General features: G+C 39.5%; 1 protein-coding gene across 3 annotated transcripts in view; it reads left to right on the plus strand.

Annotated features, from left to right (window-relative positions):
* Positions 1-25,285, plus strand: part of CLC-E (chloride channel E) — a 510,115-nt gene that overhangs the window by 354,120 nt on the left and 130,710 nt on the right. For 2 of the 3 annotated variants that reach the window (XR_016262323.1, XM_089438418.1), the window contains exon 6: positions 11,757-11,983. Coding sequence is in view for 2 of the 3 variants with exons in the window: in XM_089438418.1 (XP_089294544.1) it covers positions 11,757-11,983 (227 nt within the window). In the remaining variant the exon portion in view is untranslated. The remainder of the gene's footprint in view (positions 1-11,756; positions 11,984-25,285) is intronic. The other variant, XM_089438419.1, reaches the window with a different exon arrangement.

A 25,285-nucleotide genomic window follows, 5' to 3' on the forward strand; every position in this document is an offset into this window, starting at 1 on the left:
CTAACGCATACATACAAACTTAAAAGAAAATCGAAATTTATGTTCTGGTGTATTTTTTCTGCAGGTATGCGTGAGGAATTTGACGGCCGCAGAGAGTAGAATGAAAAGGTGCTACGTAGGGAGAAGGAGGGAGACCTGTTGCAGGTCGAAAATGGGTAGAAGTATAGCAGCACACAGATAGAGGATAGGTAGGGATGAAAATATGGCTACGCAGATTTAGATAGCTACTAAAGGTTGCATGCAGATATGCGTTGAACTGAGGTAGCCGCATGGAGGAAGAAGATTGAGCTGTGGAAGAAAGAATACCAACGTGCAGGTACAGCAGTGAGTGAAGGCACGAGGGAACTACGTGGGGAGTGGTGGGGGAAACATGGATGGCGAGATATAGACTGCGGAATTGATTACTGTAGATAGTTGTGATGAGAGATGGCAACGCGTTGGAGGACAACACAGGGACGGCGTGGCAATGTCTGCGTGAAGGATGGCAGCGTAACCCGGTAATGGATAAAAATTTTTTTGCGTAAAATGGACAGTAGAACACTACGTGAAGGATCAATTGGGAAGGCCACAGAAATTGACAGCCATGGGAAACATATGAAGCATGGATGGGGAAGAAAAATTCAGATTTCAAATGTAGGTTGAAGACTGCGTGGGATAATGAGGAGATGCATGCAGCAACAGGGGAAGAATGGTTGCGGTTTGAAGCAATTGAAAAAAAATGCTGCTGCAAGGAAGTATGGCAGCAAGAAGGACGCCAATCTGGAGATTTGGACAGCATGCACCTTAAAAAAACATTCGAAATTTTTCAGTGAAAATGAAAACCCTAGGTAGCAGTAGAAAGATGGACCAGAAAACCCTCCAAATTCTCCAGTAAATTTTAAATCACCCTACTTCACATTTGTCTAATGAAAACCCCGAAAAATTTTCAAGATTTGTACCTGTAACCTGCAAAAACCGAAAACCCAGAAGTAAAATGTGCCAAAAACAAAACTGAAAACCCTAAAACCAGCTAATATTTACAGATTTTCGACTCTTAAGTAGCCAGATTTATTAATAATCCACAGTAATATTTTCAGAATTTAAATTTAATGTGAGATGCTTCAGAAAACCCTTCATGCATTCATAAAAAAAAAATTAAATGACAAGCCCGGGATTAAAACTGGCTGGGCTCTTTCAGAAAACACAATCCGGGAGTTGGCTGGTTCAGCCGAGAACTTCCCCGAATGCCCGGTAATGTAAAAAAAAGGGATTTCCTGCACAACTTAAAATCATCCATTAACATAGAGGTAGAAAACAATAGTGAAATCCAGATCAAATGGAGATACATGCCATTATATTTCAGAATCTAAACTATCATTCAAACCCCAGAGATCAGACAAGATACCTGTGCTTAAATCAATCTTCACCAAGCTATTATCAATGGCTTAAAAATAAAATTATGCAGAAAAATAAATCATCTTACAGCACTTCCAGAATAGTAACACTAGCAAGATTTTTAACCCCAAAGTCTTTCTTTATTGCACAAAAAATTACTACAAGAGAGCTTTTTTTAGCACCAGACTCTCCGATCCAATCTGATCTCAAATGACCCCTAACACTCTATTTAAAGAAAAAATTCCCAACGGCTAGTTCGAGTGATCCACGTCAAACTAATCTCGACCGTTGATGAGGATCAAAATCCCTTTTAATCTCATCCGTCGAAATTTTAAATGCATTTTAATATATTAAAAATTTAAAACTTTGCATTTATTTTCTCAAAACTTTGACTTATTATTATTTTATTATTTTATTTTATATTTCAATTTTTATTTATTTTTTAATTTATTTATTTATTTTAATTTTTTATTTTTTTAGTTATTCTTTAATTTTTTAATTTTTTTATCTTTATTTTATTTTATTTTTTATTATTTATATCTTTTGTTTTTTATTTTTTATTTTTATTTTTTGGATCCTCGAACTTAGCCTTTGGAAAAATCACTGAGGACCTAGGACTTAGGACTTATGAGGGGATAAAACATTTTCTAACCCTCAAGACACTTTACATCATGACTTTTACAATTTTACATCTCAAGGGGGAAAACCCATTTGACATAGACCCTCATAGACCACCCAGTTCTGTGACACAACTATAATCTAGCAGATCAAGCAATTTGTAATAACCTAACCAAATAGTTAGAGTTATTTCCAAATTACTTTTACATAGACACGACTAAATACACTAGGAATCCCCTAAGATTCTAATGACAAAATTCATTCCGGCTTTGGGGTTAGGCTGAAGGAAAACTCTACCGATCATGGATCGGTGAGACAAAAAACCTTCCGGAACGTAGATCATCACTAGAAAATTAGGTTTGCCTAGACAGTTTACATATATGACTCAGATCTGCTAAGATTATTTACAATTTACACATGCAGACTCGGTTTACAACATAACATGATTGGGCTGATGATGACAGTCGAATGGCACGAACACGTCGATCCAGCGTTGCCCCTTTTTGCGAAAAAGGGGGCGTACTGCTATGGGTAGTTGACACGTAGTGGTCAACATCTGGCTCTACTTGGGGACACGTTGCTGCACTGTAGGAATGTGAGAATCCAGAATCTTCATCCATGCAACACACAACAAAACATAAGTAGCATCCATTCAAAAATCATCATATAACATTAAGCACAGGAAAGATATAAGCTCTTCATTTATTAACTTGTCTAAAAACATGAAAGGTAAATCTAATCCTAAAATAGAAATGAAAATGCTGAAAAAACAAGGAGTAGGGTTAGAAATACAGAGGATGCCCCATGGCATCAGATGTGTTCAATATAATGTATACTGAGCATTTCCCTGCTTTCAGGCAAATCTGTCAGTTGCTTGTCGGATGTGCCATGTCCAATTCTGCATATGGTAGGACTTTTTCCTATCCGAAAATCAAGTTGCTCGTGGCCATCTGATGCATCAAATCTTCTTCTCGATTTCTTTTTCTTGCGCTTTTTCTTCGTGGCAGACTATATCACTGATGACATGGAACTTTCTGCTTCAAAGCTCTCAGATGAAGTATGTAAGATATGCGTGACATGTCTTTCTTCATTTTGCATCTGCCCTGCCAAGGATGATGGATCAATCTCACAGGTGCCATGAGTTATAACTTGATCTTCTATGACTGGTGGATTAACCGTGTGAGCATCAACCTTATTATTAATTTCCCTTTTATCCAGGTCACCTTCAATTATCCACTTTTCAATGGAACAAAGGACCTCATAATAAGATGGAGCTTGTTGCAACAGATAAGGAGGCTCCTGATCTATTGACGTTCCCTAGTTTCTTTCATCCTCTGACAGCTGTTGAAATTTCTAAACCTGTATTTTAATGGCATCTATCTGACTAGAGTGTTCAACCTTTATAGCATTGATTTCCCTGGCATGGTCTTCTTCCACGGTCAATAACTTATTTTGCATGAAATTAATTTCCCTATCATGATTAGCTTTCATGGTCGTCATATTTTCCCCTAAACCTGATAACTTGCTTTGCATAAAACTAATTTCTGTGTCATGATTAGTTTTCATGGCCTCAATTTCCTTAGCATGTTGATTTTGCATGATCTCCATCTCCTTATTACGTTTTTCCAGGTGGGTGCATAAAGTTCTCACATCATTGGCATAATTAGTTTGATTGATCTCCATATTTTTTACCAGTCGCATTAGTTCTTGTATAATTTGCTTTTGATCTTCCTTTCAATTGTCGACACTGATTTTATAATTTGTCCCTGCTTTTCTACTATCATGGATTTGATCTGCAATGGTACAGGTGGATGGCACATTCTGATATGAAGAATTGTCTTGAAATCTTTCATCGACAGCTGGACCTTTTATAAGATTACTTTCATTTTGTTGCACAATTTTAGGGGCACAAGGCGAGCTATCTGGATCACCATATCTATCTTTAAAAGCATTGACAATGTCTTGTAAAGAAGTGAAAGAATCTTCAGGACAACTATTAAACCAATTCAAAGCATCATCCTGTAAAGAAAGGACAAATAGATGCATTTTGACATCTTCATGATTATACTGAGGAGATCTACAATACATGATCATTATACGAGTAAACCCGCCTAGATGCTTTTTAACAGTGACTGAATCACCACCCGAGAACACAGGTAATTTAGAAATGGCCACTTCCAGAACATCATGGCGAACATTAGTAAAATGACATGGTTTAAACGAATAATCCATGATGAATAACGAGGGACCAAATGGATGACAGAAAGAGATCTCTGCTCAAGAAAATCAAGAGATGAAAAAAGTGGAGTCACCACTTGAACAATGAATCTAATTCTAGGATCCAAAAAGCAACCAACAAGCAAATATGAGGGAGGCTTCTTGTCTGGGAAAAAATAAAAGAAATGGAGTCGTCACCCAAACAAGAAACGAATTGAAGAGTAATTGCTGATATGACGAAAGATAAGGCGATGAAAAGATCCAAATGATGCCAAAAAATGTTGGCCGTTTGACAGGCTAATGAATGGCGGAAAAGATGAGATGATGCCAAAAAATTTTGACCTTGCTGGCTCAAATGAAAATATTCCAGATTCCAGATGAGAGAGAAGAATGAAGATAAAATGTCGTTGAAACGCCAGGGACAGAAAAACTCTATCCCCGGCAACGGTGCCAAAAAATGTTGTTGCACAGATTGTCTGGGCAGCGCGACAATGCTCAGACCGGGGGCTGTCACCTGATCCCCGATCCCTCCGTTTAAGCCATCTCCCGAGGCTAAGCGGGGTAGACCCTATGGGATAAAAGAAGACCAACTGTGGACCAGTTGGGTTGGGAGACACAGCAAGGCAATTTAGCACTTGATTGATTTAGAAATTAATGTACCAGTGCCTTATGGAGTTAATGATTAAATGATTATTTATTAAATGTTGCAAAAGTATAAACCATTTAAAACAACCATTTATCATCAAATAACCCAAGCAAAGATTAATTTTGCCAAATGCGAGATAATCAATAAATGCACAATGCTTTAACCATGTTCCAGCAATTAAAATTTAAAAGGTTAAATGCTTTAAGCAACCTCGAAATTTAAATGCTGACCAAATTTCAAATAGTTAATCTCCAAATAATAAACATTTTAAGCACATTTAACTATAGAAAAGTGGAACATAGATACCACGAAAGACACCAAAAATATTTTCAATTTTTAGTTAATTTTTTCAATTTTTTTTTTTTAATTTTGATATATTTTTATTTTTTATAAAATTTAAATCAAAATAAAATAAAACTAAAATCCTAAATAAAAATAAAATCTAGCCTAAACTAAAGTCTAAGCTAAAATCTAAGAAGAACTTTTAGATGCTTTCTTTATACTTTTATTATTTTTATATTTTTTGAAATTATTGTTAGAGTCAAAATTAACAAAATTAAATCTAAGGTAAATGACGATGAAATTTTAAAAGGGACGCACTAAATATATACAAATGAACTGAAATTAAAAAATAATTAAATTCTAAACTATAGGAAAACTAAAATGGAATCTAATTAACTTTAAAATCTAAAAAGCAAAAAATAATCTAATTCTACAACTTAAGATCCTAAATAAATAAAAAATAAAAATAAAAAGGAACTTTTTTTTTATTAAAGCCTTTTACGAATTTTTTGATTTTTTATATTTTATATTTTTTATGATTTTAAAATTTTAAATTCAAAATGAAACAAAACTAAAATCTAAATAAAATCTAATCTAAAACTATGAAGGGACTTTTTATATTTCTTAAATTCTAAAATTTAAAAATCAGAATAAAGCTAAAATATATTCTAGACTATATAAAATAAAATCTAAATCTAAAACTAAGATCTAACTTAAAAAAAGTCTAATCTAATTTTGATTGAAATTAAACAGAACTTTTATAAAATCCTAAACTTTAAAAAAAAAAACACAAAAAAAACGAAATCAATTCTAATTAAAAGTTAAATGAAAACACAAGTGCTTACCCTAACACATACATACAAACTTAAAAGAAAATCGAAATTTCTGTTCTAGTGTATTTTTTCTGCAGGTACGTGTGAGGAATTTGACGGCGGCGGAGAGTAGAATGAAAAGGTGTTACGTAGGGAGAAGGAGGGAGACCTATTGTAGGTCGAAAATGGGTAGAAGTATAGCAGCACGCAGATAGACGGATAGGTAGGGATGAAAATATGGCTATGCAGATTTAGATAGCTGCTAAAGGTTGCGTGCAGATATGCGTTGAACTGAGGCAGCCGCGTGGAGGAAGAAGATTGAGCTGTGGAAGAAAGAATACCAGCGTGCAGGTACAGCAGTGAGTGAAGGTACGAGGGAACTGCGTGGGGAGTGGTGGGGGAAACTCGGATGGCGAGATATAGATAGCTGCTAAAGGTTGCGTGCAGATATGCGTTGAACTGAGGCAGCCGCGTGGAGGAAGAAGATTGAGCTGTGGAAGAAAGAATACCAGCGTGCAGGTACAGCAGTGAGTGAAGGTACGAGGGAACTGCGTGGGGAGTGGTGGGGGAAACTCGGATGGCGAGATATAGACTGCGGAATTGATTACTGCAGATAGCTGTGATGAGAGATGGCAACGCGCTGGAGGACAACACAGGCACAGCGTGGCAATGGCTGCGTGAAGGATGGCAGCGTAACCCGGTAATGGATAAAAAATATTTGCGTAAAATGGACGCCAGAACACTGCGTGAAGGATCAGTTGGGAAGGCCGCAGAAATTGATAGCCACAGGCAACGTATGAAGCATGGATGGGGAAAAAAATTCAGATTTCAAATGTAGGTTGAAGACTGCGCGGGATAATGAGGAGATGGACACAGCAACAAGGGGGAGAATGGTTGCGGTTTGAAGCAATTGAAAAAAATGCTGCTGCAAGGAAGTATGGCAGCAAGAAGGACGCCAATATGGAGGTTTGGACAACATGCGCCTTAAAAAAAATTCGAAATTTTTCAGTGAAAATGAAAACCCCAAGTAGCAGTGGAAAGATGGACCCTAAAACCCTCCAAATTCTCCAATAAATTTTAAATCACCCTGCTTCAGATTTGTCTAATGAAAACCCCGAAAAATTTTCAAGATTTGTACCTGCAACCTGCAAAAACTGAAAACCCAAAAGTAAAATGTGCCAGAAACAAAACTGAAAACCCTAAAACCAGCTAAAAATTTACAATATTTACAGATTTTCGACTCTTAAGTAGCCAAATTTATCAATAATCCACAGTAGTATTTTCAGAATTTAAATTTAATTTGAGATGCTTCAGAAAACCTTTCATGCATTCATAAAAAAATAAAATAAATGATAAGCCCGGGATTAAAACTGGCTGGGCTCTTTCAAAAAACACAATCTGAGAGTTGGCTAGTTCAGCCGAGAACTTTCCCGAACGCCCGGTAATCTAAAAAAAAAAGATTTCCTGCACAACTTAAAATCAACCATTAACATAGAGGGAGAAAACAATAGTGAAATCCATATCAAATGGAGATACTTGCCATTATATTTTAGAATCTAAACTATCATTCAAACCCCAGAGATCAGACAAGATACCTGTGCTTAAATCAATCTTCATCAAGTTATTATCAATGGCTGAAAATAAAATTATGCTGAAAAATAAATCATCTTACAGCACTTCCAAAAGAGTAACACCAGCAAGATTTTTAACCCCGAAGTCTTTCTTTATTGCACAAAAAATGACTACAAGAGAGCTTTCTTTAGCACCAAACTCTCTGATCCAATCTGATCTCAAATGACCCCTAACACCCTATTTAAAGGAAAAATTCCCAACGGCTAGTTCGAGTGATCCATGTCAAACTAATCTCGACCGTCGATGAGGATCAAAATCCCTTTTAATCTCATCCGTCGAAATTTTAAATGCATTTTAATATATTAAAAACTAAGTCACCTGACACGGGGATTCGGGATTCGTAGGATTCGGTATTCGTGGTGTCGGATTCGGATACGTTGACCCCTAGAACAGGACATGTAGGATTCGTTATATATATATTTAAAATATATATATATATATATATATATATATATATTAAAAATTAGATATTTCTTACACATTTTAATTAATGATACAAATTTATTGATTTCAAACATACATCTTCATCTATAGCATGCATAGTACATACAACAAATACATGTCAGTGGTACTGGTCACATAAATCATGATTCATAATTCATAACTGAAAGACAACTTACGAAGGATTAGTTACTAACTACATGTTCCTGTGCACTGTAATATGCATACGTAAGCTTGCAATGACCTCTATAACACATGGCAATCTACCTGGTAATTAGGCCTGACTTCTTACGTGTAATGTACAGGAAACAGGGGTTAATCTTCCAGAATTTCACACAGGTCTACCTACGGATCGTTCCCATGGTTTAGATAGTTACTGGAGGAGTCTTAATACTCCCAGATCATTTAGTACAGTAGAAACTAAGGCAATCAAGGAACAATATCCCATCATTCCCATGCGATATATATATATATATATATATATATATATATATATAAAGAGACATACATCTTCCTATGACTGGTTCAACAGAGTTGTCTTTAAATTTGTGGGCTATGGTCACAGCCGTGATGTTGAGAGGAACCTAGGTTGTTCACATAAATTGCTCACATAGCTACGCATATGTATGTTTCAGGGTTTAAGCTCACATGCCTATAACTATTTTCTTTCATTGCACAAGGATCGATATATGTAAATGCAGTCAATTCATTCCTGAACAACATCCCAACCCAACATTTTTTCTTAAGACCGATCGGTCATCTTGTTGATTTATTTACATAGTGTTGAGTATCTTATGTTCAAGCAACTCATCAAACATGAGTTCCAAATATGTGTGGCTGTAATGACCAAATGCGGCCTTTTCATACCCGCGCAGGTCACTTTTCTGCCTAACGAGTCTTGGAAAACAGGACATGATTTCGAAAATTGTGACATGCTGCTGAAAATCGTGACACGTTGGGGGATTCGACGTGTCATGTTTTTTGGACACAATTTTTGAGCGAATCGTGTCTGACACGACGGATTCGGATTCGTGGACCCTATAGAACGAATCCGGTTACTTAGATTAAAAATTTAAAACTTTGCATTTATTATCTCAAAACTTTGACTTATTATTATTTTATTATTTATTTTATTTTTCAATTTTTATTTATTTTTTAATTAATTAATTTATTTATTTATTTTAATTTTTAATTTTTTTAGTTATTTTTTAATTTTTTAATTTTTTAATTTTCTTTTTATTTTATTTTTTATTATTTATATCTTTTATTTTTTATTTTTATTTTTTTATTTTTTGGATCCTCGAACTTAGCCTTTGGAAAAATCACCTAGGACCTAGGACTTAGGACTTATGAGGGGATAAAACATTTTCTAACCCTCAAGACACTTTACATCATGACTTTTACAATTTTACATCTCAAGGGGGAAAACCCATTTGACATAGACCCTCATAGACCACCCAATTCTGCGACACAACTATAATCTAGTAGATCAAGCAATTTGTAATAACCTAACCAAATAGTTAGAGTTATTTCCAAATTACTTTTACATAGACTCGACTAAGTACACTAGGAACCCCCTAAGATTCTAATGACAAAATTCATTCCGGCTTTGGGGTTAGGCTGAAGAAAAACTCTGCCGATCATGGATCGGTGAGACAAAAAACCTTCCGGAACGTAGATCATCACTAGAAAATTAGGTTTGCCTAGACAGTTTACATACATGACTCAGATCTGCTAAGATTATTTACAATTTACACATGCAGACTGAGTTTACAACGTAACATGATCGCGCTGATGATGACAGTCGAATGGCACGGACACGTCGACCCAGCGTTGTCCCTTTTTGCGAAAAAGGGGGCGTACTGCTATGGGTAGTTGACACGTAGTGGTCAACAGACCCAATGTGGGAAAACCGATGTAGCAGCTGAGGGTTTTATTATTATGCAGTAGTTTCTGAGTACAAATCGTTAGATGCCCAAATTGGCAATCTGATACAAAGAAATGTTGACAAGGAGATAGTGAGAAAAATTTCACACTGTCACCGGCGATCTGAATTTGACTCAGGCTCTGGATGGCTGGCCCTACGCTGCCTCTATGTAGCCTCTACGCTAGCCTACGCAGATCTACGTCACAGTCTCTGGGCTCTGCATCACCTCCTCCTCTGATCTCCTGCTGGTTGGAACTTCGATCCTCTGGCCCTCCGGTCTCACACCCCGGCTTCTAGCTCTGGAATTCAACTTTCCCAGTTGGATCGCGGACTTCCTTTGAAGCCCTGTGCTGCCTCTGCATGGCACTGCGCTGCTTCTCTGAACCTTCTCTATCTTCTCTCCCTTGCTCTCCCCGGATCTAGAAAACTCTCCTCCGGTCTACTATCCGTGCCCCTCTCTCACTGCTTCAACTTTACTAAGTCACTTTCGGCAACTCACAGCTGCTACTCAAGAAATCGACTTCCCAGGAAAATTGAACTGCACAAGTGTGTTCTCCAAGTGCCCATCGAATTCCTCCTTATAATCTCTCATTGGAGCACCAACAGCCAAGATTAAAACATAATCAAGAGCTAAGATTAACTGGGAGTTGATCCTCGTCTTCTTCTAAAAGATTCACACCTGATTTAATTAATACTCTTTAATTAACCAATTTCCTAAGTTTAGACTTAGGGAACCATTTAAAAAAGCTAATTATTTTAATTAAATCATCTCTAGGTAGAATTTTCCCAAACGATTTCTGGGTATTGGAGAATGCATGTGTCTTAGCCTCTCTGCAAAATATCGAAGCAAGAGCACATCCGATGCTACAGAAATCAACACCCCTAAGCCCCCCTTGTCTTTCCCCTCTTCTCATAGCTCTCCATTCTTTGTGCTTCCACTTCTGCAGCATGTGATGTATTGTATTAACATGTAATGTTCCTTTACGAATTATATTTGCCAACTTATAGTCATTCATGGTGTCCACATTTGCATTGATGGTCCGGGGATCAAATCTGAGTTATTACACTAGTCCATCAAATGCTCCATCAGTATCAGCTGGGAAACCTGTGATATGTGTGATGAAAACATGTGTTGTAATGAAAATCATGAATGCAGACCTACAAAATGAGAGGTAACAATGATAATAACTCTTCTTGTGCCAGCTCTGTCTGCAACTAAACTGTATCACTGTAATTGGTTATTGAAGATAATGCTCATACAACAGACTTGTAAACATGCCTCCATCTTGGTAGCAGCCAATTTCTCTGTTTCTCCTTGTCTTCTTTTTTATCATGAGATTCACAAGTGATTGCAGAAATACGGATAATGGCAGCACTTCATAACAGAGAAACGTGAAAACAGAGAAATGTGAAATGGTATTTAGAGGAGTTGTTCAACTGTAAGTTAAATATCTGATCTGGTTTGTAAATTTCTGTCCACATTTGTTTCATACATTTCACTGTCATCTTAATTCAGGTTGAATCTTCTTTAAAGGTGAAGCCTCCTGGATGGTTTCTTTTAGTACTCAATTTTTTGCAGTTCACTAAGCATATTCTTTTGACCCTAAGATCCATTTCTCCTGGGGGATATTACCTCATAATGTCTCTATCTCCTGCAAGAAAGCATGGAAAGAGGAAATGGGAAATTGCTTTTGTCACTGATTTTGAAGTTTGAACATGTCAAATCTTTAAAAAAAATGCAATGTAAGAGGCAATTCAGAATTTCATCATCTTCAATTATTACACTCTAACTGATATTTCTTAACAGATAGGAAAGGTCCCAGTTTCTGAAGTTTGTGCATCTTGGAATGGTGGAGGCAAAGGCTTGGAATTGCTGACTGTATTTCCTCATTCAAGTCTTAAAGCAGCTCGACAGCTTATGGCTGTTCGTGATTTACGTCAACTCCCTGTCGTGGCAGAAGCTGCTAGTCAAGTGAACCAAATGGGACCATTGGTAGGACTATTAGACAGAGAATGCATCAATCTTGCTTGCAGGTGGATTTTCTTTCTAGTTTTTGAGATTATTGGTTTTTGAAATAGTAAATGGAATGGTCATGAGTAGCTTTTCTCCATAATGCTGTCTAGATGTCTCTGATATTTTCTGAAGCTATAAAAGGGTTTTAGTACAAGAAAGGTTTCATTTTGGAAGCAGGGATTTCTGCTGCAGAATATGGCACTGCTCACACATACTATATGTGAAAATTGAGAAGAATAATGATATGTCTACTTAATACCTCATCTGAATTATCTGATTTGTATATTTTATCGATTCACATTTTATGATTTTATCAAGAGCTAAAGCCTTTCAGCTTCTTTGTTCATCATTTTTCTTTTTTGAAAAAAATGCATATTATATTTCAATTTTCATTAATGCACAAAATGTCATACATCATAATTTTACATTACTAGATCGTATCATACATGCGAGCATCCCCTCCCAACAAAGGTGAGAAGGGAAACATGTTTGCTTTGCTACCCACGATGAGAGAGTCCATCTGTTTTATAAAAATGTCTATCTTAGCATGATACTGAATTGCCAAATCTAAATTATAAACTAACAATTCACTCAAGCGAATCATACACGCAACTCCAGTAAAGGTTTCCTAGAAATGCCTTTTCCAATAGGAGATTCCTCTTAATTGTATGGTGTCCCATATACCTTTTCTTGCTTATTTGATCATATACTTGTTGATCTGATAATGAGATCTTAGACAATTATTAAGGTATTACAGACTCGTGCATGGATATGCCTATGTTAATCTGTGCAATGGATCGATAAGATTGCGAAATACATAGACAATGAAGCAGTTAAAGAAACATAATAGACAACACACATAAACACAGCAAGTTTAATATGGAGTTCACCCAAAACTCCTGGGCTACATCTCCTGGTCCAGCCTTCAGTGGTGGCCTCTCTATTATGTCTTCAGAAGCAGAGTTTTACAAAAGTATGAGCTCAATTTGAGTCTCAACACACAACAGATACAACAACAAGAGTTTTGCTTGAACCCCTCAAGCCTCTCTGAGTACACAGACTCTCTCTATCACTCTCTGTCTCTGTCTTTGCTCTGTCTCAGCATTGCCTGCCTCTATTTGTTCTCTGTCTGTGGCTTTAAAGCCAATCGGTGCTGTCTGTTCATTTCACCTTCTCGGGCTCTCTGGCTTCCCGACCTCTGTCCGCTCAGATCCCCCTCTGAGCGTTAGCAATCATTGCTAAATGCTTTCAGGGATGGTGGCCACCTGTTCTATAACGGAATGGGTCATCGAGCCTTTGAAATCCTCGAAAATAGCGTTCTCTGTGTTCACAGAGAAATACATTAAAAATTGTGAAAAATCGCCAAACTTCCGTTTTTTAGATTTGAAATGTTATCAATTCCGCTTTATAACTCCTATCGAGTCGGCCTGTATATCGACATCGCATCTCCACCGTTGATCTGGGAGATCCAGATCCAACGGCTGTGGTTCATTTCGGGTGGCTCTTTCATACGAAGGTTAACCGCCCGATAAGGGTGGTTTTCTCTCTCCTTAGTCTGGACATGTGGCAGCCAACGTATGGGCTCGGGCAGAGCCCGATCAAAACCACTATCGCCCACGGCTCGCCCGAAATCCCGCTTGTTTCTTGATTTCCCTTTTTATTTAAAAATACATTAAACATGAAAATCCTGCTTATATCGGACTTGAAATAATATACAATAGCATTGATAAACCCTTTTGGGTCCGGTTTCATGGCATCGGCGCTTTATCCCTTGTATTTCGTTTATTTAACGAAAAATGCAAATACAAAGGGAAACCCTGTTTTCCGGATCTCAAATCATATCAAACATCGTTTATAATGTTATCGAGTCCGGCTATCACGAGTTATGTTATATCGGCCTCACTTCATTGTAATATTTCGATGCGATGTTGCGATGCGACTTGTCACAATCGCATGTCGCATGAGCCTCGGACCATTGTAAGTGCTTCCGCTGTAATTTGCCGATGCGATATGGCGGGTTAACGTGGGTCGTCGATCTACGCACTTGATCGACGGTCCTCGTTGACCCCGCTGATCGCTATCGCAACATTTATGTGACCACCTCCGATAGCCTCCGCCGATTTGCGATATGCCGATCGGATCTAGACCGTTGATCGGCCAAATCTGACGGCTTCTGTGCATTGTTCCTTTTGACTGCCGATAAGCCTGTTTTCACTGTTTTCTTCATATTTTTGCCTCTTGATAGTGTAATCCAATATTTCTAAACTTCTTCTTTTGCGATTGTTTTGATTTCTGAAGACTTAGAGGTTTTCTTGGATCCCTTTTGGATCACGCCTTCCCACTAAAAAGGCTTTTGGACCACCAAAAGTTGGTTTTTAAGCATCAATCAAGTGAGGATATAGCTTCCTCACTTGTCCAATCTCTATCCATCTTGTAATGCTTGGATTTGAACCTTTGAGTCCAATTCTAAGGTACTCAACATCCCCTCTATGCGTAGTTCTCACCTTCCTATCCAGAACTGTATCTTCCTGCAACTCATTGAGATATTCAAGCAACAGAGCATCAATAGAATGTAACTGACTTTGCTCTTCGGGATCTTCAATCAATGAAGGTTCAAATAGTCTCAAGTTCTTTGCATTAACTACTGAATAGATGTGCATGTAAGCTGGCAAATCAAGGCAAAAAGTATTCTCACCAATTTTCTCAAGTATCTTGAAAGGCCCATACCTTATTGGCTTCAGCTTCTTATCTTCACCTTGCATTCTGTCTTTGTTGATGTACAGCCAGACTTGATCACCAACTTGGAAGCAATGCTCAATTCGATTTTATCATGCCTTGCCTTGTACTTGGCCTGGCTCTGTTCCAGTTGTTCCTGCACTGCCTGGTGAATTTCTTGGATCTGTTCAATGAACTTGTTGCTTTGTCCACATCACTGTGTCCATCAACTATTATGTCTTTACTAAAGAGAAAATCCAAGGGAGACCTTGGTGTAAAACCAAAACAAGTCTCAAAAGGAGATCTCTGTGTAGAAGAATGCTTGGCACGATTGTAAGCATGTTGCACATAACATAAATGTTCATCCCAAAGCTTGGGATGCTTGCTGCAATAACCCTTGAGCAACTGGATCACTGTCCTGTTGACCACCTCTATTTGGCCATCTGTTTGTGGATGAAATGTTGTGCTCTTCTTCAGTCTGGTGTCCATCAATTCCCACAGACTTAACCAAAACTTCCAAACAAATCGGGAATCTCGGTCAGATACAATGGAAGTGGGAACCCAAAATGAACCCAGACACGCTGAAAGAACAACTTAGTTGTTTGTTCAGCTGTAATCTGTTCGTTACAAGGTATTAAAATACACATTTTACTGAACCTATCCACAATAACATATAAATAGTCATGACCTTTTCTAAATTTTGGCAATCCCCCAACAAAGTCCATGGAAAAACTTCCCAAGGACGAGAAGGAACTGGTAGTGGAGTGTACAAGCCTAATTTTCTATTGCTAGGCTTGCTTTTAGCACACATGGTACACCCTTTAATATATCTAGAAACTGTTTCATGCATTCTTGGCCAATAGCAGAATCTTTGCAGTTGTGCAACTGTTTTACTTACACCAAAATGACCTGATATTAGAGAAGTGTGTGCCTCTCGGATTATATTAACTCTTTCAGTTTGAGAAATGCATAACTTTCCCAAATGGTACAAGAGTTGGTCCTTAACATGATAATCCAATTCTTCTACTTGTTTGCCATGAGTTAAAGTTGCATATACATCTTTAAAATCTACATCTTGAGCATATTGTTCAATGTAGCTTTCATGCAATACTAAATTATGCTTAAGTATAGTAGATGCATTTATGATTGGTCTAGACAACATATCTACAACTTTATTGTGTATGCCTTTCTTATATCTAATGACAAGATGAAAATGTTGTAGAAAACCCATCCACCTATAGTGTCTTGATTGCGGCAACTTAGTTTGTGAGTGTAAATATGGAAGTGGTTGATGATTAGTATGTATAACTGTTAGGTAATGTTTCCACTTTTTCACACTCTATACTAATGCATACAATTCTTTATCATATGTGGGATAATTAACTACTGCAGAATTAAATGTCTCAGAATGATAACATATGGGTTTACCATGTTGCATCAACACTGCTCCCATGGCATAGTCACTGGCATCTGTTTCAATCTCAAATGGTCTTTGAAGATCTGGTAATGCTAATATTGGTGTTCTACTAATCTTTTCTTTGAAGGTGTTGAAGGCTTTCTGTTGTTTGCCTCCCCACTGAAACACCTTGTTCAATCCTGTCAAAGCATGTAAGGGAGTTGCAATCAAGGAAATGTTAGCAATAAACTTTCTCCAATATTGTGCTGCTCCTATGAAGCTCCTAACTTCTGTAGCAGATTTGGGTTTAGACCCGTTCACAATGACTTCAACCTTAGAGGGATCTATCTTCAATTCACCACCCCCTACAATATGACCCAAATAATTCAAAGATGTTTTGCCAAATTCACATTTTGATAACTTAACATAGAGATTTTATTTTTTCAAAACATCTAGAGTCTGTTTTACATGCTTCAAATGTTCTTCCCATGTTTTACTGAAAACAAGAATGTCATCTAAATATACAATTACAAAATCATCAATAAAAGGTCGGAGTACATCATTCATAACTCTCATGAAAGTGGAAGGAGCATTAGTTAAGCCAAAAGGCATAACTAGCTATTCATACAGCGCTTGCTTTGTTTTGAAAGCAGTCTTCCATGCATCTTGTTCTGCAACTCTGACCTGATGGTAGCCACTACGCAAGTCCAACTTGGAAAAGTAAACAGCTTCTTTCAACTGATCTAATAGATCATCTATGCGAGGAAGAGGATAACGATTCTTGATCGTTATTTTATTCAGTGCTCTGTAATCAATGCACATCCTCCACGAACCATCTTTCTTTCTCACCAACACGATTGGAGATTTGCATGGTGATGTGCTTGGCCTTATGAACCCTTTCTCGAGCAGCTCCTGTACCTGCTTCTTGATCTCTGCATTCTCTAAAGCGGATAACCTGTACATTCCGATGTTAGGCAATGGAGCATCTTGCTGCAAATGAATATCATGTACAATTTCCCTTTTGGGTGGCAGACCTTTAGGTTCTTGAAATAGGATATCATATTCTGAAACAACGTTTTTTAAATCAGTTTTCTATTTAGCATCACAACCTTCAAATGCATTGGTTTTATCAGGGATCTTTTCCTTTACAACCATTAGTAAAAATTGTTTGCATGAATTTACAATTATTTTCATCTGCCCTGAGTTTATGAGAGTGTAATTATTTTTGCGCTGATGAGCTCTTACAATATATTCTATTCCATTGTTTGTGAGTTGATACTTATTTTCAGTTCTATAGAAAAGGGCTTTTCTATCATACAAGTAAGGAATTCCTAAAACAATACCACATATATCCAAGGGAACTATGTCTAACTCAACCTCATCTACAAATGCTAACCCAAAAGCAAACCTAATTTTACATTGTCTAGTCACTTGTAGCTTTGCTTTATCACATACCCAACCTAATGGATATGGCTTCTTGTGAGGTGTGGTTAGTAGTCCCAACTTCTTTACAATTGCTTCAGAAATCAAGTTTACTTGTGAACCACTATCAAATAAAGTATCAATCTTTTGATGCTTGGAAATAACTCTAATATGAAAAGCTCATGTCTTTTCCTCTCATTTTCTTCATTATCATTAGATTGTGCAGAATTACTAGTAGATGCTTCAGAATTTTTACCTTTTATACCTGTAGCTGTGACTGTTGTTTCATCACTTGAGTCTGACCCCAAATCTTTCTAAATAGCAGCAGCAGTCTTCTTCTTCTTGCCATCGAACTTCTTGGGTTTCAACTCCGGATGCAAAGACCAGCAATGTTCATCATCATGTCCATCCTTCTTGCAGTGAGTGCATGAAGGTTTGTCTTTCTGTACAGCGTTTGCCTTCCTCTCTTTCCATTTCTGCTTCCTCTTTTCCTTATTCTTGCTTGCAGTGGGTTTTGATGATCCCCCAATCTCTGGGTTCACATTCTTGCCTCTAACCTCTAGATGTGTAGCCTAAACGGATACCTCATCTATGCTAGTGGGGTTAAACATGAGAATGGTGTGCCTCAAATAGCTATGCAGACCACCTATATACTTCAGCAAAGTTTCAGGTGAGTCTAGAGAAATGCCTAGAATTAAAGCTCTTTTTCTAAACTCCTGGGTATAGCTTTGTACACTTTGCCCCTTTAATTGGCGAAGAGTTTGACAACTCATCATTGCTTGCTGCATATAAGCTAGTAGATAGAATTGTTTTTTAATAGCAGAAACAAATTCACTCCAGGTAGAAAGAATTTTACCATGCTTCTTCAAATCATCTTGGGTCCTGCCTTCCCACCACACTAGGGCAGTTCCTCCAAGGCGAAGGCTGGCCAGCTGAATCTTTCTCCTTTCTGAATCGATGTTCTGCACCTTGCAATATACATCTATCTGTCTAATCCAGTTATCTAGCTTTTCTGCATTTAATTCTACATCATATATTGGCAAGTCAAATTTTACATCTAATTTAATCAAAGGGCTAGAAGGAGGTGTTGTTAGAGGAGGCGCTCTCCCTTTCCCTTTGCCTTCTTAATGGCCATCTAGAAGAGGTTCCGTTGTTCCTTTGTCTTGTTTGGAGGTTGAAGTATCTTCACCTCGACCTTTCTTAAATTCTTGATACATCTCTTCTACCATGGCTCTCATGGTCATGAAACTGTCCATGAACTGAGGGTCTGATTCTAAGGGAATTTCTTCTGCCATTTTCCTCCTAGGATAGACTCTTCCAATTTCTGGGTTAGTCTCAACCAGTTCTCCTTCTCCTAATTTGAGCTTTGACCTAGTTAACATTCAACAATTTAGCACAAGCTTGTCTAACCTTAGCAAACCTAAAGCTCTGATACCACTTGATCTGATAATGAGATCTTAGACAACTATTAAGGTATTACAGACTCATGTGCATGGATATCCCTATGTTACTTTGTGCAATGGATCGATAAAATTGCAAAATTCATAGACAATGAAGCAGTTAAAGAAACATAATAGACAACACACATAAACACAGCAAGTTTAATATGGAGTTCACCCAAAACTCCTGGGCTACATCTCCTGGTCCAACCTTCAGTGGTGGCCTCCCTATTATGTCTTTAGAAGCAGAGTTTTACAAAAGTATGAGCTCAATTTGAATCTCAACACACAACAAATACAACAGCAAGAGTTTTGCTTGAACCCCTCAAGCCTCTCTGAGTACACAGACTCTCTCTATCACTCTCTGTCTCTGTCTTTGCTTTGTCTCAGCACTGCCTGCCTTTGTTTGTTCTCTGTCTGTGGCTTTAAAGCCAATCGGCATTGTCTGTTCGTTTCACCTTCTCGGGCTCTCTGGCTTCCCGACCTCTGTCCGCTCAGATCCCCCTCTGAGCGTTAGCAATCATTGCTAAACACTTTCAGGGATGGTGGCCACCTGTTCTGTAACGGAATGGGTCATCAGGCCTTTGAAATCCTCGGAAATAACATTCTCTGTGTTCATAGAGAAATACATTAAAAACTGTGAAAAATCACCAAACTTTTGTTTATCGGATTTGAAATGTTATCAATTCTGCCTTATAACTCCTATCGGGTCCGCCTGTATATCGACATCGCATCTCCACCGTTGATCTGGGAGATCCAGATCCAACGGCTATGGTTCATTTCGGGCGACTCTTTCATACGGAGGTTAACCGCCCAATAAGGGTGGTTTTCTCTCTCCTTAGTATGGACACGTAGCATCCAATGTATGGGCTCGAGCGGAACCTGACCAAAACAACCTACCGCCCACGGCTCGCCCGAAATCCCGCTTGTTTCGTGATTTCCCTTTTTATTTAAAAATACATTAAACATGAAAATCCCGCTTATATCGGACTTGAAATAATATACAATAGCATTGATAAACCCTTTCGGGTCTGGTTTCATCGCATCGGTGCTTTATCCCTTGTATTTTGTTTATTTAACAAAAAACACAAATACAAAGGAAAACCCTATTTTCTGGATCTCAAATCATATCAAACATCGTTTATAATGTTATCGGGTCCGGCTATCGCGAGTTATGTTTATATTGGCCCCACTTCATTGTAATATTCTGATGCGATGTTGCGATGCGACTTGTCACAATCGCATGTCGCATGAGCCTCAGACCGTTGTAAGCGCTTCCGCTGTAATCTGCCGATGCGATATGGCAGGTTAACATGGGCCGTCGATCTGCGCACTTGATCGACAGTCCTCGTTGACCCCGTTGATCGCTATCGCAACATTTATGTGACCGCCTCCGATAGCCTCCGCCGATTTGCGATATGCCGATCGGATCTGGACCGTTGATCAACCAGATCCGACGGCTTCTGTGCATTGTTCCTTTTGATCGTCGATAAGCCTGTTTTCACTGTTTTCTTCATATTTTTGCCTCCCGATAGTGTAATCTGATATTTCTAAACTTCTTCTTTTGAGATTGTTTTGATTTCTGAAGACTTAGAGGGCTTCTTGGATCCCTTCTGGATCACTTGTCTCCAAACATGAGCCTTTTCTAATGAAGGGGGGCCATCTTAAAGTGTGGAGTACTCAGCTTCAATCCCTTCCCGGAATCTTTGCGCCACTTATCATTTTCACAAAACATATACAACTATTCCAGTTTAGCAGCATTCTGTGAATTCAGAGTGACGGAGCCTGTCCTTGACCACATGGTTGTTTTGTTGATAACTAGACAGCAAAGCACCTTAGACATAAAAGGAGGATGAGATTTCCAAATATCTCTGTACTTCCATATAAACCTAGCCACGGTATCTTTCAAAAACATATTTTGTTGAACTTGTCAGTGACTAAGAAGCAAAGGTGAATCTGGATAAAGCTCCCTATTTTGATAGCTAAAATAGGACTTCCCATAGGACCACTTCCAATCCTTCCAGATGGGCTGTAGAGCTTGTTACCCCTCTTTCAGCAGGGGTACCTATAGATTCATTGCAGCATTCTTAAGCAACATTGTAAGCCCAAGGTCACAAGTCAAAAGTCATGTAACAACCATGTGAGGCCTTGTAGGCATCCTAGACCCTGTGTCACGTTGAGTCAATCTTGTTTTGGTCAGGCCATGCCCTGTTCCTTTGAGTTTGCAGCAGGTTTCTTTCTTCCCTAATAAGCTTGGAGGGCCTAAGGTAAGATTATATGTGGACTCGTGGTTTTTGTTGGAATTTCTAAGTCTAACTATTCGAAATCCTTCATGTACTTTTCTGATTTATTTCTGCTTACTTGTTCTGAATAATTAACAAGTTATTTACCATGTAAATACTGAAAATAAATACAAGTACATGCTGAACACATCACAGATCATCAACTAAAGGAAACAAAAACAAGCACACAAGTGACACCGTTGTTTTTGGACCAATGTCCCTGTAAAAACCCAATGCGGGAAAATCGGTGCAGCTATCTGAGGGTTTTATTATTATGCAGTTTCTGAATACAATTTGGGTGCCAGACCAGCTCACCCAACAGAGAATAATCTCGGCAGTAGTACCTCTCTACTTGAAAGCAAATATTCCGGCTGAAACCCCGGATAAACACTCTGACAGCTCCCAGCTCCAATCTACCCCACGAAAACCCCAGTGTCAGCCTCTAGGGACTGCGTCAGCCCTTTCTAGCCCGACGTTTGCCCAACGTCACCTTGGCTTGCCCTATGTCAGCCTCTGGAGGCCCTACGTCAGCCCTTAGAGCCTCTGTGTCACCCACGCTGGCTCTCTGAGGCACTGCGCAGCTCCTGGCTGGCTTTGCGTGAGCCCTAGTTGGCTCTGCGTGAACCTCTGGCTGGCTCTACGTCCCTCTCTCCCGGCTTCTGCGCTGATCCTCCTAGTACTATCTTTGCCTCTCTACTTCTGTATTCACTGCCCCTCAGTTGCAATCTCTGATCACTCTTTCGACTTCTTCAGCAAACCCTGCCCCAGAAAATCGGAATCTTGATCAACTCGGTTTGTTCTCCAACTGACCCTCAAGCCTCCTCTTATACTTTTTCTCGTTGACAATTCAACGGCCGAGATTAAGTCCCTAATCAATGGCTAAGATTAATTCTGGCTTGATCCATGACTTTTGGACCATTCTAACATAGTTCTATATTAATACACATTAATATTTTATTTTCCCTAAGTTTAAATTTAGGGACTCCATTAAAAATATTAATTATTTTAATATCTCTCAAACTGTTTAGAATTTGCGCAAACCATTTTTGGGTATTGGAGATCTCATGTGCCTTAGACTCTCCACCAAGTTTTGAGGCTAGAGCACATCCGATACCACCCCAAATCAACACTCCCTCTTAGCGAGGATTGTGCTCTAGTAATACTCCTAACTGAGCATCACCCTGATCATCCGGCATCAGTCCTTATGTTGTGTTGATTTGTGATAGCATTGGATGTGCTCTAGCCACGAAATTTGGTGGAGAGGTTGGGGCACATGAGATCTCCAATACCCAGAAAGGGTTTGGGCAGATTCTAAACAGTTTAGGAGATATTAAAATAATTAATATTTTTAATGGAGTCCCTAAGTCTAAACTTAGGGAAATTAAAATATTAATGTGGATTAGTATAAAACTGTGTTAGAATGGTCCAAAAGACATGGATCAAGCTAGATCTAATATTAGCCATTGATTAGGGACTTAATCTCGGCTGTTGATATGTCAACGAGAAAAGTATAAGAGGGGGCTTGAGGGTCACTTGGAAAGGACACCAGATGATCAGTCATTCTATTCTTTAGAGCGGAGTTTGCTAAGAGAGATAGAATCAGTGATCGGAGTTGTAGCTGAGGGGCATTGAGTATAGAGAGGCAGAGATAGTGCCAGGAGAGTAGCACAGGAGCCAGAGAGAGTGACGCAGTAGCAGCCAGGGCTCACGCAGAGGCAGCCGAGAGCTGCGCAGTGCTTCAGAGAGGCCAGCGTTGCTGACGCAGAGGGCCAGAAGGCTGACGCAAGGCCTCCTAAGGCTAACGCAGATCCATTCAGGGTGACACAGGGCCAACGCTGGGAAGAGAGGGGCTGACGCAGTCCAAAAAGGCAAACGCTAGGGTTTCTGGGGCATATTGGCGCTGAGGAGTTATCGGAAGGTTTATCCTGGGTTTCAGCGAGGACATTTGTCTCAAACTGGAAAGGTACTATTGCCAAGGAAATTCTCTGTTGGGTAAGCCGATTTGGCACCCAGATTTTACTCTGATATTGCTTAATAAGAAAACCCTCAGATAGCTGCACCGGTTTTCCCATATTGGGTTTTTCTGAGGACATTGGTCCAAAAATAACGGTGTCATTTGGTGTGATTGTTTCTGTTTCCTTCAATTGATGATCTGTGATATGTTGAGCATGCACTAGTGTTTATTTTTAGTATTTACATTGTAAATAAGTTGTTAAGTAACGGAACAAGTAGGTAGGAATAAATCAGTAAAGTGCATGGAGGGTTTCTAACTGGTAGACTTAGAAACTTCAACAGTTGATGCTAGGCCTACTACCCAACATCCTCTGAAGTTGTTGCATCATGTACTACTACCCATGGCCCTACCACTGCCACTGTTGCATCTGTACAGCAACTCCCTATGCATTCGTGCTACTACCCATGGCTTTGCCACTGCCACTGTTGCATCTGCACTGCAATCCCTCTCATCATGTTGCATTGTGCTGCCCATAGCACTACCACTACTAACTATTGCACTACAACTCAATTACTAAGAAGTAACTGATCTCCCAACTCTAATATCTTTGTCAAGCTAGAGACACCCTCGATGCTGAAACTCCCTCTGTCGCTGACAAATGCTCCCTCTATGACCTCTGCGCTGCTGCCTCAACTATGCATCTCGTACTGCTGCCTCATGCTGTCTTGGGAATCCTGCACTGTAGCTCCCTCTGTCGCTCCATCCGCATCCGTCTTTACTGACACTGCCAGTACTGCTACTCCTCTTCGGGGCTCCCATAGCAAGGTATAATCCAAGAGGCTAGGTACCTCGAGGATCCTGCCCCTCATCGCCTGCAGTCCATCTGATTACAGCTCGATGTCTCCCCACTTCCGCTCAAGTGGCATGTGAGCACTCATGGCACGGTCATCATCTGTCTCGGCTTCCTTCTCCGCCCATGCTAGCGCCGACTTGGTCTCGAAAGCCTCTCCTTTGTTCTTCTTCCTCGGACACTGGCTCGCATAGTGACCCAGTTACCCACAGTTGAAGCATTTGACCTTGGAGAGGTCCTTCTTCTTCTGTTTCTCCTACTTTACCTCAGATGCTAGGGCAGCATCCACCTCCTCCTCCTCCTTGATTCTGACCCCCTTGCCGCTGCTTCCTGCCTTGGTCAGCCTTCTGATCTCTTCTTGGCGAAGAGCTGCCCACATTTCCTCCCAATCTGGAAGGGTCGCCCTGCCCAGTATGCTCTGGACAAACACCTCCCAGTCTTCAGAGACTGCGTTCAGGGCTGTTCTCACCATCAATTCTTGATCCGGCGTGGCCCCTATGGAAGTCAGCTGATCCTGGATCTCCTTCAATTGACCGAGGAAGGTGTCGATTTGTTCTCCCTTCTGCATCTGGTATGACCTCAGCTGATTTTCTAGTAGCATCTTCCTCTGCACGGAAGTATGTTGATACAATTTCTTTAAGACCTCCCACATCTCATTTGTCGTATTCTTCTCGGCAATATGTGGTACTATATGGTCCTTGACCCTATCAAGGATGATGCTCTTAGCCCTCGCCATTGCATCCTCGTACTTATCGTTATCAGCCAGGTCAACTGGGACCGCTATTGTCCTCAAGGCGAAGTGCTTGACACGATTCCTATCTGGAACGAACAAGTTTCTGGCCTTCCAGACTACGAAGTTTGAGGCTCTGTCTAGTCTGTCCTGGTCTCTTGAGTCTTACCCCATTCATTGTCATATCACTGCTCCTTTACTTCCCTCCTGGAAGTTCTTGGTGTGACTCCCTCTAAGCCTCGATTTCCCTCCTGGAAACCCTTCTGCCAATGTCGATATGCCCCCACTCCGATTGTCAGTGCAGCTACACCACTAATCCGGATTTCTTGGCCAGAAATCCTCGGCAGCAACTCCCTCCTCCTTGGTCTTGCCATGTTAGGTACTGTTATGACCACAGTACCCCACCAGCTTCAGTCTACAACTTACCCTCAGCCTCCTAAGCCCCAGCAAACTGAAGGTTAGAGCTTCTAGGCTCTGCGCAATCCCGACACCAGCAAAATCCGCACCTCTTGGTCATGGGCATCAATCCTTCCT

The sequence above is a fragment of the Pinus tabuliformis genome, chromosome 9 (assembly GCF_031772625.1).
Source record: "Pinus tabuliformis cultivar Carrire ecotype Pingquan chromosome 9, CPIR1, whole genome shotgun sequence".
In the NCBI taxonomy this organism is placed as follows: Eukaryota; Viridiplantae; Streptophyta; class Pinopsida; order Pinales; family Pinaceae; genus Pinus; species Pinus tabuliformis.